Genomic DNA, 13,809 nt, shown 5'->3' on the forward strand with positions numbered 1-13,809 from the left:
AAACTGACAAATTGGTCATGGGAAGAAAGGTGGGCTCAAAGAGTCATAGGGAGGTGTTCATGCTTGGAATTGAAGTTCTGGACTATCTAGGTTGTAGAGGAGCCTAAAGAGCTATGGCCTAGAGCAGTGCTTCTCAACCTAGTCCTCGAGGCACAACTAGCCAGTCATAATCTATCTCATGCATATTCATTGTGGATATCCTGAAAACCTGACTGACTAGATGTGCCCTGAGGAATGGGTTGAGAAGCACTGGCCTAGAGATAAGATGTTGCAGAGTTAGAGTTTCTTTCTGATCCACTGGAAGTTCACTATGGTAAGGGCTAAAGACCAGCTGGGAAGATTAGGAACACTTGTCCAACAAGGAAATCATCTGCCTGGGGAAACCTGCAGCCAGAGTTGTTTGTGAAAGTAAAGAGAGTTTCATTCTGTTTTCTACTGAAACTTAAAGAGAGACACAGATGTGTTATCGGGAATCTGAGAGAGAGAATCTTTATGTGAAAGATCTTAAGCAGCACAAGAAGCAAGTGATCTTTTTTTAAACCTTTAATGACCTGTCTAAGAAGCTGAGATTTTCTCTTTGGGACTGTGGATTGTTTGCAATTTTTTCCTTGACTTTATTGCTAGACTTAAAATGTGAATTCTTTAGTAAATTTTTCTTTCTTGTTTGGAACACCATTTTATTTTATGGATGTAATGCCCCTTTGACTGCTTACCTCACGGGGCATTCCTGGGTCCAGGACCGACCTGGCAGGAGCCTCCCTTAGGACAGACTCTATCAGTGTTAGTGGGTGGGACTTCCCTCCCTTCACCCCAGGAAAACAAATAGGACTGTGAACAAGGCTGGCAGTATGTATAAATTTATGCAGGTTTATTAGACTATATAAGTATATACATTTCTACATGACTATGTACATTGCTAATAGGATGTCAAACAGCATGCTATTTATTATATACATTTCTACAACTATATACATTTCTACAAGGTAGCAAGAACATTTAAAATTTGACAATTTGGGGTTGTTGGCCCCACAGTATACTACCATATAGAATAGAAGGGACCTCTTGAGTTCCCACTTAATCAAGTGTTGTTATTATCCTTCCCCTTTTCTCCCAAGTCTCACCCATCTGAAAAGATATAACTGGGCTGGTGGGCAATGTTGGCATGGGGGGGGGGTCCGTTGTATCAAATCCACTGCCATCTCCTCAGTGCCGCTTCTACCCCACTGAAAGGTCCGTGCCAATGCTGGGGACCACGGCCTCCTGGGGACCTGATTCCACCTCCCGGTGTGTTGCTGGGGTCCCCACTCTCCTGGCAGACCACTTGATCTGCTGGTGGGGTCCCCTTGCTCAAGGGGGACCCAGAGTCACCTCCTGATCTGCCGCTGTCATTCAGTTCTTCTCCCTTGGTAGGAGGATATTTCTTGGCTTTACAGCTCAACTAGACTCATGGCTTATTTAGCATTCAGTGATTCAGGCCCTATGTTGTCTCAGCTTTCAGCGATTTTAGCTCAGCTAAGCTCATAGCAAGTTATCGCTGTTACCCAGCCTGGATGAGTTACATTCTCTCAGCTAAAAGGCCAAGACCCAGGCAGGACCATGGAAAGAGAATGTGTGTACACCCTTCCATTCTGTCTGGCCTTTTTTTTTTGTTGTTGTTGTGTGAGAACTGGGTACCTAAGGGTTTGATTCCCTTGTTAGTCAGGGTAAGAATCTGTTTGCTTCCTAGGACTGTTTTTTTCGGTACATTTTTCTAAAAATACCTCTCTCATTCAGAATTCTCCATTGTAGGACCTTTCCAGTCATAGTTCTGTAATTTATGATTTTTGCTATCCTTTGATTTAAAGTGATATTTCACTGCAAGTTACCAACAATAGTCCAGGGGGCTGTGACATGAAATCCCCTATTTGAGCCTCTGACACTTCTATTCAATAGTCATTTGATCACCTTCACAGTAAGGGGTCTGGCAATTTTTTCAATCTCATTCTGGGTTGCCTGGCTGGTGGCTCATTTTACATTATCTTCTTTTTTTCTCTGCTGTAGTTCACTTAAATGGTAACATGCTCTTTAACCTCCATCTCCTTTGGGAGGTGGGTTTCACGGATTTTTTATTTGATCCCTTGGGCCTCTCAGGCAATCCTGATCCTAGCAGAAGAAATCCGTGCCTGGTTTTTAGGAGTTACACTGAAGTATGCCCCCCTTGCCAAGGGGAGTGATTATATTAATTAATTACATTTGAAAAGATTTGTTCTCCCACTGGTATCTTTTATATAACTATTATAGGAAAGAGATAAATTTATTGGGAAATTTTTGAAGGAAATATTGTGATGCAATATAGTGTATATAGAGTATGCATGCATGCACAAACAAATTTAAAATTCTGCACATAAAAACAAAATTCTGCATACTTATATTGGTCACAATAACACAATATGCATGATAGTCTTAAAGTAAGAAATGTAAAATATAATACAGAAAAAAGTTATTACTTAAAGATGCAGAGTTTTAAATATTTTGAGCAGAATTTCCATAGAAGTTCACTGTAAGAGTGTCTCTTCCACCCTCTTGCCCTACTCCCCTGGCCAGTCTACTTTCACTTTGCCCTCTCAGGCCCAAACTCTTCCACCTGACACTATTTCTCCTCTCCCCCTCTAGGCTCAATCCCTTCCCCTCTATCTCTATTCCCATAGTTTGACCCCTCTCTCAATACTGCCCCTCACACAGGCTCCCTCTGTCCCTCTCTCTCTCGCACACATAGGCTCCCTCTCTCGCACACACACATAGGCTCCCTCTCTCGCACACACACATCCCCCCCACCCACACACACACACCCCACATTCACCGAAGCCTGCTCCATCTTCTCTGCGAGCGGGACAGCCTCCGCTCATGGCATGGCTGGGCCTGCTCCTTCTTTGCCGTGAGCGAGGCCATCCTGCTTGCAGCATGCAGAGACCTGCTCCTTCGCCACGAGCTGGATGGCCTCTGCTCACTGGGGCCTGCCAAATTCTGAACAATTCTGCACAACTGTGCAGGAGGAAAATTCTGTATAGGCCCAATATATATATCAAAGTATCAACGAACTCATATTCCTTCTGTAGCAGCAATATAGACCCATAGTAACAGAGGGTACATTGAAATCTCAAACTGATTTTAATAAATAAATCCACAGTAGCATTATTATAAAAGTGAGTATTCTAAATGTATGTAAACATAACATATAAATAACAGTATTTGCATTTTTATATAATTAACTGTACTACCTGCTGTGTTGCTGATGTTTCTGCTCAGTGAAACAATAACTGGATTGAGAGAGACATCATACTTAAAAGCCTCTGTGAGAATAGTGGTATGGCTTCCATCTCCCACTGTCACATTCACAACATGGTTGCCACCTGCCTGGATCCAAATGTTGGGGAAAGTAATTATTTAAATTTACAAAGATCCCCTTTTTGTTTTTCAAATCAATATATGCATTACTATATATACAGTGGAATGGTCTACCATAAGATATGTAAACCCAATAGCATAACAAATGGTATGGTTAATGCAAACTAGCTTAATTTTAAACTTTAGTGGATAACACTGTGCAACTCGTACTGTATATTGCAACTTGCTGCATGTAAAATAGATATTTTGAAAAGCTTGTAATACCCTTAATAGTCATTAGTTACTTGAGCAGCCCTGCATTCTGAAAGTCAGGGGGTTTTACACTTTAGAATTATATAGTAATATTGGGGCGGATTTAAATGCCCTGCGCGCATAAATCCGGCTGGATTTATGCGCGCAGGGCCCTCGCGCGCCGGCGCACATATTTTGCATAGGCCGCCGGCTTGCGCAAAGCCCCGGGACGCGCGTAAGTCCCGGGGCTTTGTAAAAGGGGCGTGTCGGGGGCGTGCCCAGAGTGACGCGGCATTTTGGGGGCGTGTCATGCGTGACGCAGCGTTTCGGGGGTGGCGACGCGGGCGTGGTTTCGGCCCGGGGGTGTTCCGGGGGCGTGGCCGCGGCCTCCGGACCAGCCCTCGGGACCGGAACACGAAGCGGAGCTGCCGGCCGGCGCGCGCAAAGGTAGGAGGGGGTTTAGATAGGGCCAGGGGGTGGCTTAGGTAGGAGAAGGGAAGGGAAGGTGCGGGGGAGGGCGAAGGAAAGTTCCCTCCGAGGCCTCTCCGATTTCAGAGCGGCCTCGGAGGGAACAGGCAGCGCGCGCTGGGCTCGGAGCACGCAGGTTGCACAAATGTGCACCCCCTTGCGCGCGCCGACCCCGGATTTTATAAGATACGCGCGGCTACGCGCATATCTTATAAATCCAGCGTACTTTGTTCGCGCCTGTGTGCGAACAAAAGTACGCGATCGCGCAAATTTTTTAAATCTACCCCATTATGTAGACATGTAACAAGGTTTGGACAAAATCATTATACAAGGGCATTATTATTATTTCAGTTGTTATATAGAACCCTATCCCAAGGATCTTCACAAGATATGTAATAATATTGTTATTGTTAATTATTGTTTATATTCCACATATCAAATACAGCAATATATGGGGATCACAAACCTACATACTATTTCCCATAAAATGAATACTATTACTACCATATGTTAATTTATGAAACACATATGTTTACATTAGATTGATTGAGTGTGATCTCAAAGGTCTACAGAACGTATTTGGCAGCATAGTGAGAAGCATTCAGGACAGGAGCCTGGCTGCTACTAAGAGAAGCTGGGAAGGTAACATCCAGACCCCTCAGAAATGTCCAATTATAGCTCCCTGTTCTGATGTCTGACCACAGCCTTGACTTATCCTCTTCATGAGGCAGCATTGGGCAGGTTTCCTGCACAGGACTGAGATCCCTCCTTTTACCCCTGTAGTTTTCTCCTCTGATAATCCACTGGATGTGCAAGATAGAAAATATTTCTATCACTTCTTCCATAGATGCAGACTCTCTCCTAACTGCAAACCATAAGCTTCTTGGAACTAGAGCAGTTGTTCTCAACCTCATTCCCATCGTGTCACACCTGACAGACCACGCTCATGTGTGACGCACTGCTCATTACAATTTACAGCGGAAATAAAAAATAAAGGTCCATTATTATTTTTATTGTTAAGAATGACACAAGGGAAAGATACATATTGGAGTGGATTTTTAAAGGGTTACGTGTGTAAGTTACGCGCGTAACCCTTTAAAACTCCTCCTGCACGCGCCGAGCCTATTTTGCATAGGCTCAGCGACGCACGCAAGCCCTGGAATGCGCGTATGTCCTGGGGCTTGAAAAAATGGGTGGAGCGTGGGTGGGACGTGGGCGTGGCCAGAGTCCTCGCCACTGCTGCTGGGCCCAGGGATCGCATGCCAGCACTCGGCCGGCGCGCGCAACCTACGCCTGCCCAGAGGCAGGCGTAAATAATAAAACAAAGGTAGGGGGGGATTTAGATCGGGGCGGGTTAGATAGGGGAAGGGAAGGGGAAGGTGGGGGAAGATGGGGGGGGCGGAAGTAAAGTTCCCTCCGAGGCTGCTCCGATTTTGGAGCACCCTCAGAGGGAACGGGGAAAGCCATCGGGGCTCCCCTAGGGCTCGGCGCGCGCAAAGTAAACAAGTGTGCCCCCCATTACGCGCGCCAACCCTGGATTTAATAACATGTGCGCTGCTGTGCGCGCATGTTATAAAATCGGGCGTATATTTGTGCGTGCCGGGTTGCACGCACAAATCTACGCCCGCGCGTAGGTTACAAAATCTGGCCCATTCTATCTGAACAGAAATTGCATAAACAGTAAACATCCCACACCAAAACGGCACCAATTTCCAGCACTTAACAGTAACCACCTTACTTAAGAAAAGGCAACACAGTGAAAATATTACACTAGGCCTTAAGACACCAATACATCTCCTATTAGGAAAACGGATCAAGTCAGGCTGCTATAGAGCCCTACACAGAAACTACACGCCAGCAGAAAACCTCACCTGAATCACATGTGCTGACCCTCACCTAACAAAGAATAAAGAGGCCAAAATGCATAACTAGAAGAATGCAGACAAAAACTGAATTGGAAACCGCAACAAGCCAGAGTCTCTGTATGCAGTGCAACAAAGGAAAAAAAGAAACATCACCCATCCTTATAAAACAAATCAAGAAATATAAAATCAGTAGCTGTAAAACCATACTAACAAAAAGAACAGATTATTTCAAAACAGCGGATGAATGGAATATCCAATAATTAAAAACTCATATAAAAATTTCTAGATACCAATAAAATATTTCAAAATAGCAGACACAAAGACCCAGTAATGAAAAATAAGGATACAAAATATTTTTTGCTCTGCATACCTGGGAACGTTTGATATCCAGGTGCCCTGAGATTGTTTGGAATTAGCAGGAGGAGGGATGGTTTTGCTTGCAACCTTCTCCTCTCTCTCTCTCTCTCTCTCTCAATCTCTCTCTCTCACACACTGGCTCTCAATCACTCACATATACATGTGCTTTTTCTCTCTCACTTATATAGGCTCTTAATTACACATTTACACACATGCTGTCTATCTTATCATGCTTACACACACAGGCTTTCAATCACACACATGCATGCTGTCTTTTTCTCTCACACACAGACTCTCATTCACATGCTTACGCACATGCTCTCTCTCTTTCTCTCATTTTCACACAGGCTCTCAATCACATACTCACATGCTCCCTCACCTAAACCAGCTCTCAATCACAAACATACTCTCTTTCACATGTACAGGCTCTCAATCATTCACATACATGCTATCTCACTCTCTCTCACACACACACACACACACACACACACACAGGATCTCAAACACACATGCTTGCTCATTCACTCACTCTCCCCACCTCCCCAAACTAGCGACAGCAGCAGCTTACTCCACGTGTAATTCTAAAGGCAGCAGCAACCTCCTTCATTTTCATCCCTCGCGGAGAAAGGAGTCCCACCAGCCACGAGGGTTAATGATGTTCTTCGTTTTTCTCCGAGCCGCGCTGCTCATTCCTCAGGTTGCGCCTCTCTTCTCTTTTTCGGGCCAATGCTGCCCACACTAGCATGGTCTCTTCTTCCCGCGCATGCACCTGCTGCTCACAACTTCCTCTTGCGGGCCACGGGGGGGCGGGAAGAAGAAAGAATGCCAATGCCACTGACTCCAGCTGTCCTGCCACATTCCGCACGGGCTGAGGATCTATTTCGCTTGGGTAGGGGGAGCAGATGGGTCAGCGGGGAACTAGGAAATGTGGCGACACACCTGCGTGTTCTTGGCGACCGGTTGAGAACAGCTGAACTAGAGTATTCTTTGTTGTAGACCCATGTCCTCACAATTTATAATTAGGTTGACTCTCCCATTCAAAAAAAAAAAAAAGAAACCTGGGATAGGTTTCCCCCTCAAAGGAATCTCCTTATCCTGCTTCTCCAGGGACTCCTACCTTGAGTCCTAGACTGCCTGAGGTGAAAGAGCAGAGAAATGTCTTGGTTCCTCCACTATACTGAATCTCCTCAAATGTAGATACCTCCCAAATGGGAAATGTCAGAAATTACCCTACCCCTCATCTCTGACCTCAATGGACAGGGATTTTTAGGACCCCTTACACAATCAAAGAACAGAACAGGACATAAATGCAGCCAAATAACAATAAGAACAGAGGTGAGCGAGCTTAAAAACATGCAACGCTACATGATAGATAGCTCAGGGCACTGTTTCCGGTTTTACTAGGACTGCATCCCAACAAAATGATCACAATAGAGAAACTTACAGCCTTGCACTGTGTTGAAGCAGATTGAGAATTAGAAAGGCAGTATAAGGCCACAGGTGTATACTGGCCTGTCTTGACATCACCAGAAAAAGATCATTCTCTGTCATTGGACCAATCTTATGGAAGCATTACCAGACTCTTTAAAATCCATATCCAACTCCAAACACTTCAAAAAATCCCTAAAAACACATTTATTTCAATCTGCTTTCCATATATCACACACTAAATAACATAACTACTTCTCCATCACACAGGGCACAACATTATTATATATTGATTTATTTTTTATGTAAACTATTCATTGTTTTAGATTTTTATTTTTATTATATATTTTTGTAATTTTGAGCTTTTATAATTTGATAATCTTTATGTTCTTTTAAATTTAAATCTTTATTTACATTTGGTTTTTATTTAGTTATGTAAACCGTTTTGATTAAACACTGTTTGTAAAGACGGTATACAAACACTTTTAAATAAAATAAATAAATAAATAAATATTTATATTCTGATTTCACTACCCATTACTTCCCTGCTCTATCACTAACTCCTCAAAACAAACCTGCCTCCTGAATCTTATTTGCTTCAGGACAGCTGAGTCTGGGGATAAAAAATAAAGGGGTGCTCTGGTAGAGAAGGAAAAAACAGATAAAATAATTCTTTACCCAAGCAGGTGCTTTGCACTCAATGCTAGTAGAGTTGCAGGAGTACATGTTCAGCAGACAAGGTTGAGATCCAATTAATACCAGATCTACCCCAATCAAACTGGTACCTCTGAGGGTGATCCATAGTCCTCCTGCAAAACCAATATTCTTATTATAAAGAAGAAGTTATTTTTCCTTTTTAGGCATGTTTCATCAGTGCAAAGTACATACTGCTGTCACCATAATCTGTCCAGCCATACATACACATGTTTCAGGGACCCTCTCTGTGAATGGATTTGGCTTAAATTTGGTAGGAGAGTCTCTTACTAGGGATCCAGTTCTTCTACCAAGTTTCAATTAAATCCATCCACAGAGTGTGCCTCTGATAGATGTACCAGGAGGGCACAGCCGTGCCTGAATTTGTGGGAGCAGTCACAGAACTTTGTGCCAAGTGTACACTTTTTTACCTTTTTTTCTTATTTATGATGGTTATAAAAATATGATTGCCAGTAGCTAAAAGCTAGTTATGTAATAAATGCAATTATCTTCTGGACATTGAGTTTCTTTCTTCGTTCTAAGCTTTTCTGTCAGCATAACTTTAAACAAAGGAAATATATTATGTGAAAGGAAATGTATTATGTCAACAAATAAAGATGGTAATATTCAAACCTAATCAGGGGCGCACATTTGCGCACATACATCGGCCCGCACCAAGGGCCACGGCTATTTTACAACTTGCGCACATATATGCGCGCATGTTATAAAATAGCCTGGCCACACGCATATGCGCGCCCAATTTTAAGTAGGCGTGCGCATGGGCCCACAAATCCTCCTTCTACTGTATAAGTCGGGGGAATTTAAAAAGGGGAGCACGCGGATGCCATTCTTCAGCTTTACCAGTTCATCCCCAGTGCATCCTTAGTTAAGAGATAGGTCCTCCAAACCCCGCTAGTTTAATAGCCTTCACTCCCCCCAGTTAGCCCCAACACTTAAAACCCCATAGATCTGCCTAGTTTTCTTTATTTTATAACATACACCTCCTCTATGGCAGAAGTAAATTTACGCAGCAGGGCACCTTGGTGCGCACAGGGTCACATTAGTATTTCCATGCGCATCTCTGGTTCACGCCCTGAAACACCCACGCCCCGCCTAGACCACTCCCACTCCCCACCCCTTTTTGAAAACTTTGGAGATGTGCGCACTGCAGGAGCCAAATGCATATCCGGGCAGCTTTTAATGTCCACTTGGCACCCGTGAGCCCGACTTACTCACACGTCCCCTAATGTGTGCACTGGGCTTTTAAAATTCACCTTGAAATGATTTGTAGGGTGGGAGGGATCACAGCGTGCTTAACCAGCTGGAGACCGTAGTGTCAGGCAACCATGAGAATGTTTGTTGTGAACAACTGACAGAATTACGTCCTCTCCCAGTTCACCAGGAACATAAATAGGATATCCAACCTTGAGCATCAATCCTTTTACATGAAGTTAACTGCTCTTTCGGTGAGAAAGGGTACAAAGGGAGAATGAGGCCTCCATACAAATCATTTGCTACTAGCAGTGGGCTTCTCACCCTGGCTATTTGTCACTAAAACCCTTTCTTAACAGAGCCATTCTTAAATTCCACCAGAGGACAGAAAAAGAGTCTTTTCAGATCTGTGCCTATGAGAAGAAACTTTAAATACTCAGATATCTTGACTAATCTCAACACCTGTAGTAATTGTGCAGGGACATCCTTATGATTTTTGTTGATAGGCTGAAAATTTGAATTTCTCTTCTGCTTTTTTTTTTTTTTTTTTTGCACCAGATTCTCGATTCAAAAATAACAGCCAGATCTTGCTTGCAAATAGGAAGGATACAGTGAATTTCACTTGGAATCAGGGAGGGCAATTTTTCAAAAGCCATTTACCTCGATAAAAGAGCTTTTCAAAAATTGCCCATCCTCTAGATGAGTAAAATAAAAGTACACAAGGTGTGCCACAAGGCATATACTTTTATCTCTATATAGCGGATACATTTCCAGAAACGGGGTTAGGGCAGAGGATAAAATAACGCACCTAGGTTTGTATTTTCAAAATTAGGTGCATTGCTTTTAAGGGGGAAAGTATCTTCAGAAAAAGGAGGTGCATATCTCAGTGAGTGCTTTCTCCCTAGGCAATTTTCAAACAGAAAGAACTCGCAGACTTTGCAGTTTTGCAAATTGGTCCCTAATTCTATAAGAAGGTAATTTTCAAAAGGAATTATATAAATAAAACTGGGTTTTAAGCACATAAATGGACTTTACATGCATAAATGGACTTTTGAAAATTGCTACGATATATGCTACTTTTGCGCTCTGTGAGGGAGTCTACAGGAAACTTCCCAAGAACACCTTAAGGGACCAGCCACAACTACTGGTCCAGTCCTCCTTAAGTCCCAACCCAGCAAGGGATTCTGGGCCCAGGGAGAATCTCTTCAGCCTAGCATAAGAAGACAGGGCCCAAAATGGTTAGAGAGGCCCCGGACAAGCAGGAAGCCACTCTATAAGAAGTGTGTGATGTCTCTGTGCTACCTGAATTTTAAGGTGAGCTGCATCAATTGTTTGGCTTTGCATTTCGTCTTTCACTGTAAATAAATTACACAAAAGGCAGAGTCTGCCTTCTTATTCCTTCTGGCTGTTTCCAAACCGTTATTGCCCAAGTTACCACATGCTCATAACTCCTTTGAAAATTTACTCCTAAGGTTTTTTGCACACATAGATTTGAAGAAATTCCTTGATTAAACAAGCCCTGAACTAATTATTGAAACCTTCTTTTCTCAATCAGAATATTAGAATTGTGAACAAGAAAATTAATGAATAGACAATGAACCTTATTAATACCATACCCACTCAATACATACCAATTTCTGAGGCTGTAGAAGGGTCAATGGCTAAAAGTCTTGGTTTTACAATGAAGTAGATGTCTCCTCCACTTACATTGGATGCAAGGCCATGAGGTTTGACATGCAGTGAGACATGATATACTCCTCTTGGTATTGCATCCATAAAACAAACTATATTTGTCATGTTTGAATGAGTGACAATACAGCTTGTTTGGTGAATATTTATTTGCAATGCATCCTTGTATTTAGCAAATCCAGATCCAGTGATATAAACCTCAAATCTAATGCCATCATCTAAAAGAAGAAAATAAACAAGGTCATAATGCAAGACTTGATTCCAAATATTTACTGATTAATCTACATCAATACTCAGTATTTTTTACCTTAACCACCAACCTCCATCTGATTTATCTCTTAATATTAATTAATAATAAAAATCAAAAGAAATATGCATCTCTCAGGCCTGAGCTAGTAATCAAGGGACACAGGGAGTAAAAGGTCCAACAATTCCCAAAGATCACCAGTAGGGAGATACCTTCCTAAGTTGTACACAAATAATAATACTATAAATATGAAAACAATAAAGCAAATGTATTTAGGGTGTATGCTGCCAGAATATTTAATTATTTATATTTATAACCTACCAAAGCCAAGGGCCTAGGTAGCATACATAAGAAGGTACATAATCAATAAAAATATAAGTACCAAACATCAACACTAACAAAAAGCAGACAAAACAAATACAAAGATCGTCAACATCCTGACCTGCTCAATAACAGATGAATTTTCAAAGAAGTAACACAAGTAAATGTAACATACTGTCGAAGCAATTTTTTAAAGCCATTTACCTGCATTAAGTTCACTTAACATGGGTAAAACCTATTGACAATTCAGCGGCATAAATTGTAGCAATTTTCAAAAGCCCACTTACACGTGTAGGCAACCTTTGGTTTCCCTAACTAAAAAGAGCATACCAATTTACTGGGGAGGTGCGAAGAAATAAGTGAGAGAGGTTTGGGTTTTGCTCCCCCATGTGGATACTGCAGATGGCGTCAACTAGCTGTTTATTATCCCAAAGCACCATCTATCCATGAGGATTTTTAGTTGGAACATGAGTTGATCAGTTGTGGATTTTTAGTTCAGCTTTTGTGGGAACAGGGGTTCTCTGGCATTTGTTCTATAGTTTTTCTCCTAATTTAAGGGAAAAGAGTAAGGAGGATTCCCTTTCTGGAGTCAGCTCTCCAGTTGACTCGGCTGCCTGCCTTTTTGATTGCTTTGGACTCTTTTAAGCCAATTTTTGGCAATTCCCTGTGAGAGCCTTGGTACCCCTTCGCAATGGATTAAGGAATCTGCTGTGTAAGGCTAGATCATGCATAAGGGAAGATTCAGGCAGTCTTGTTATTGTATATCTCCTCCAGAGGACCTGCTGCAGAGAAAAAATATGTTTGTGGGGCAAGATGGCCGCCATGTAGGACGCGTTGGAAGCAGGCTCGCTGTGCTTTTTCCTACCGAAATATACCTATAGAAAATGCCTCACAAAAAAGAAGGGGAAAGTAAGGAGAGCAATAACAAGCTCACCCGTGACGGATCCCCTCCAACGACGCATTAAGGGCTTCCTCGCAGGAGCTACCAGCACGCCAGAGGGGCTGGTCGCTAGGGGGACAACCGTGGAGCAAACACAGTCCCCCTTGACCCTGGACATCACACTGAGCCCCGGCAAGCTGATCAGGCCGTTGTACCCTGCTCAAGCAGAGGTGTCTCCAGCAATGCTCGATGCCCAGTGTGGGTTCCGAGGAGTGTCTCTGGAGATAGACCAATCGGAAGATGAGACGGAGGAGGAAACAGGAAGTGTCCCGGGAGACGGAGGCAGTAAAGCTGAGCGAGAGCCTGGCTGCTTAGGAGAAGGAAGCCAGGGGAAGGCAGCAAGTCCAGCAGCAGGCATCGAGTTGCAATCGGCAACCACACGGGAAATGAGAGAAAGGCAGTCAGAATCCCAGACTGTGAGTATAAACCTTGGTCAACCTGAAATAATAACTCTGGGGAATGTATGTTCTGCCTTGAAAGCAATTGAAACAGCGTTAAAAACTTTAGCACAAACCACTATGGAGGCAAAGAATGAAACGATGATAAATAATAATTTGATCCAGACTTTCAATGCTAAAATTGAAAATCAAAGGAAAGGATAATAAAGGTGGAGACTTTACAACAAAATTTTGTTAAGTCTGATACAGCTTTAGGAAAAAGAATGGAAAGAGTAGAAAATGCGTTAAGAATCCTCAATTTGAGGATAATAAACTTTCCTGTTGTTAGAATGATCTCACCTTTAGAATTACTTAAAATTATATGAAGCAGATATTGAAAATTCCTGAATCGGCGCTTCCCAAACGGGTCGAGAAGAAGAAAATGAAGAGAGGCATACCTTATCTATGGACATTTCAGAATTACTTGAACTATCATTAGATTCAGAAATTAAAGAAAGAAAATCATTGCTGGTAACGTTTGTATTTCTGTCAGATCGCAATTATGTATTGAAAATGATTCTTAGAAATAGGCAAGTC

The 13,809-nt window shown here is 42.6% G+C and overlaps 1 protein-coding gene across 3 annotated transcripts in view; it reads right to left on the reverse strand.

Moving 5' to 3' along the window:
- The window catches only part of PKHD1 (PKHD1 ciliary IPT domain containing fibrocystin/polyductin), a 1,284,809-nt gene that overhangs the window by 1,068,200 nt on the left and 202,800 nt on the right, over nt 1-13,809 (reverse strand). For 2 of the 3 annotated variants that reach the window (XM_029596114.1, XM_029596113.1), the window contains exons 28-30: nt 11,270-11,545; nt 8,412-8,542; nt 3,258-3,393 (exon numbers count right to left, since the gene is read on the reverse strand). In XM_029596114.1, the coding sequence (XP_029451974.1) occupies nt 3,258-3,393; nt 8,412-8,542; nt 11,270-11,545 (543 nt within the window). The remainder of the gene's footprint in view (nt 1-3,257; nt 3,394-8,411; nt 8,543-11,269; nt 11,546-13,809) is intronic. The other variant, XM_029596115.1, reaches the window with a different exon arrangement.

The sequence above is a fragment of the Rhinatrema bivittatum genome, chromosome 3 (genome assembly GCF_901001135.1).
Source record: "Rhinatrema bivittatum chromosome 3, aRhiBiv1.1, whole genome shotgun sequence".
NCBI lineage: Eukaryota > Metazoa > Chordata > Amphibia > Gymnophiona > Rhinatrematidae > Rhinatrema > Rhinatrema bivittatum.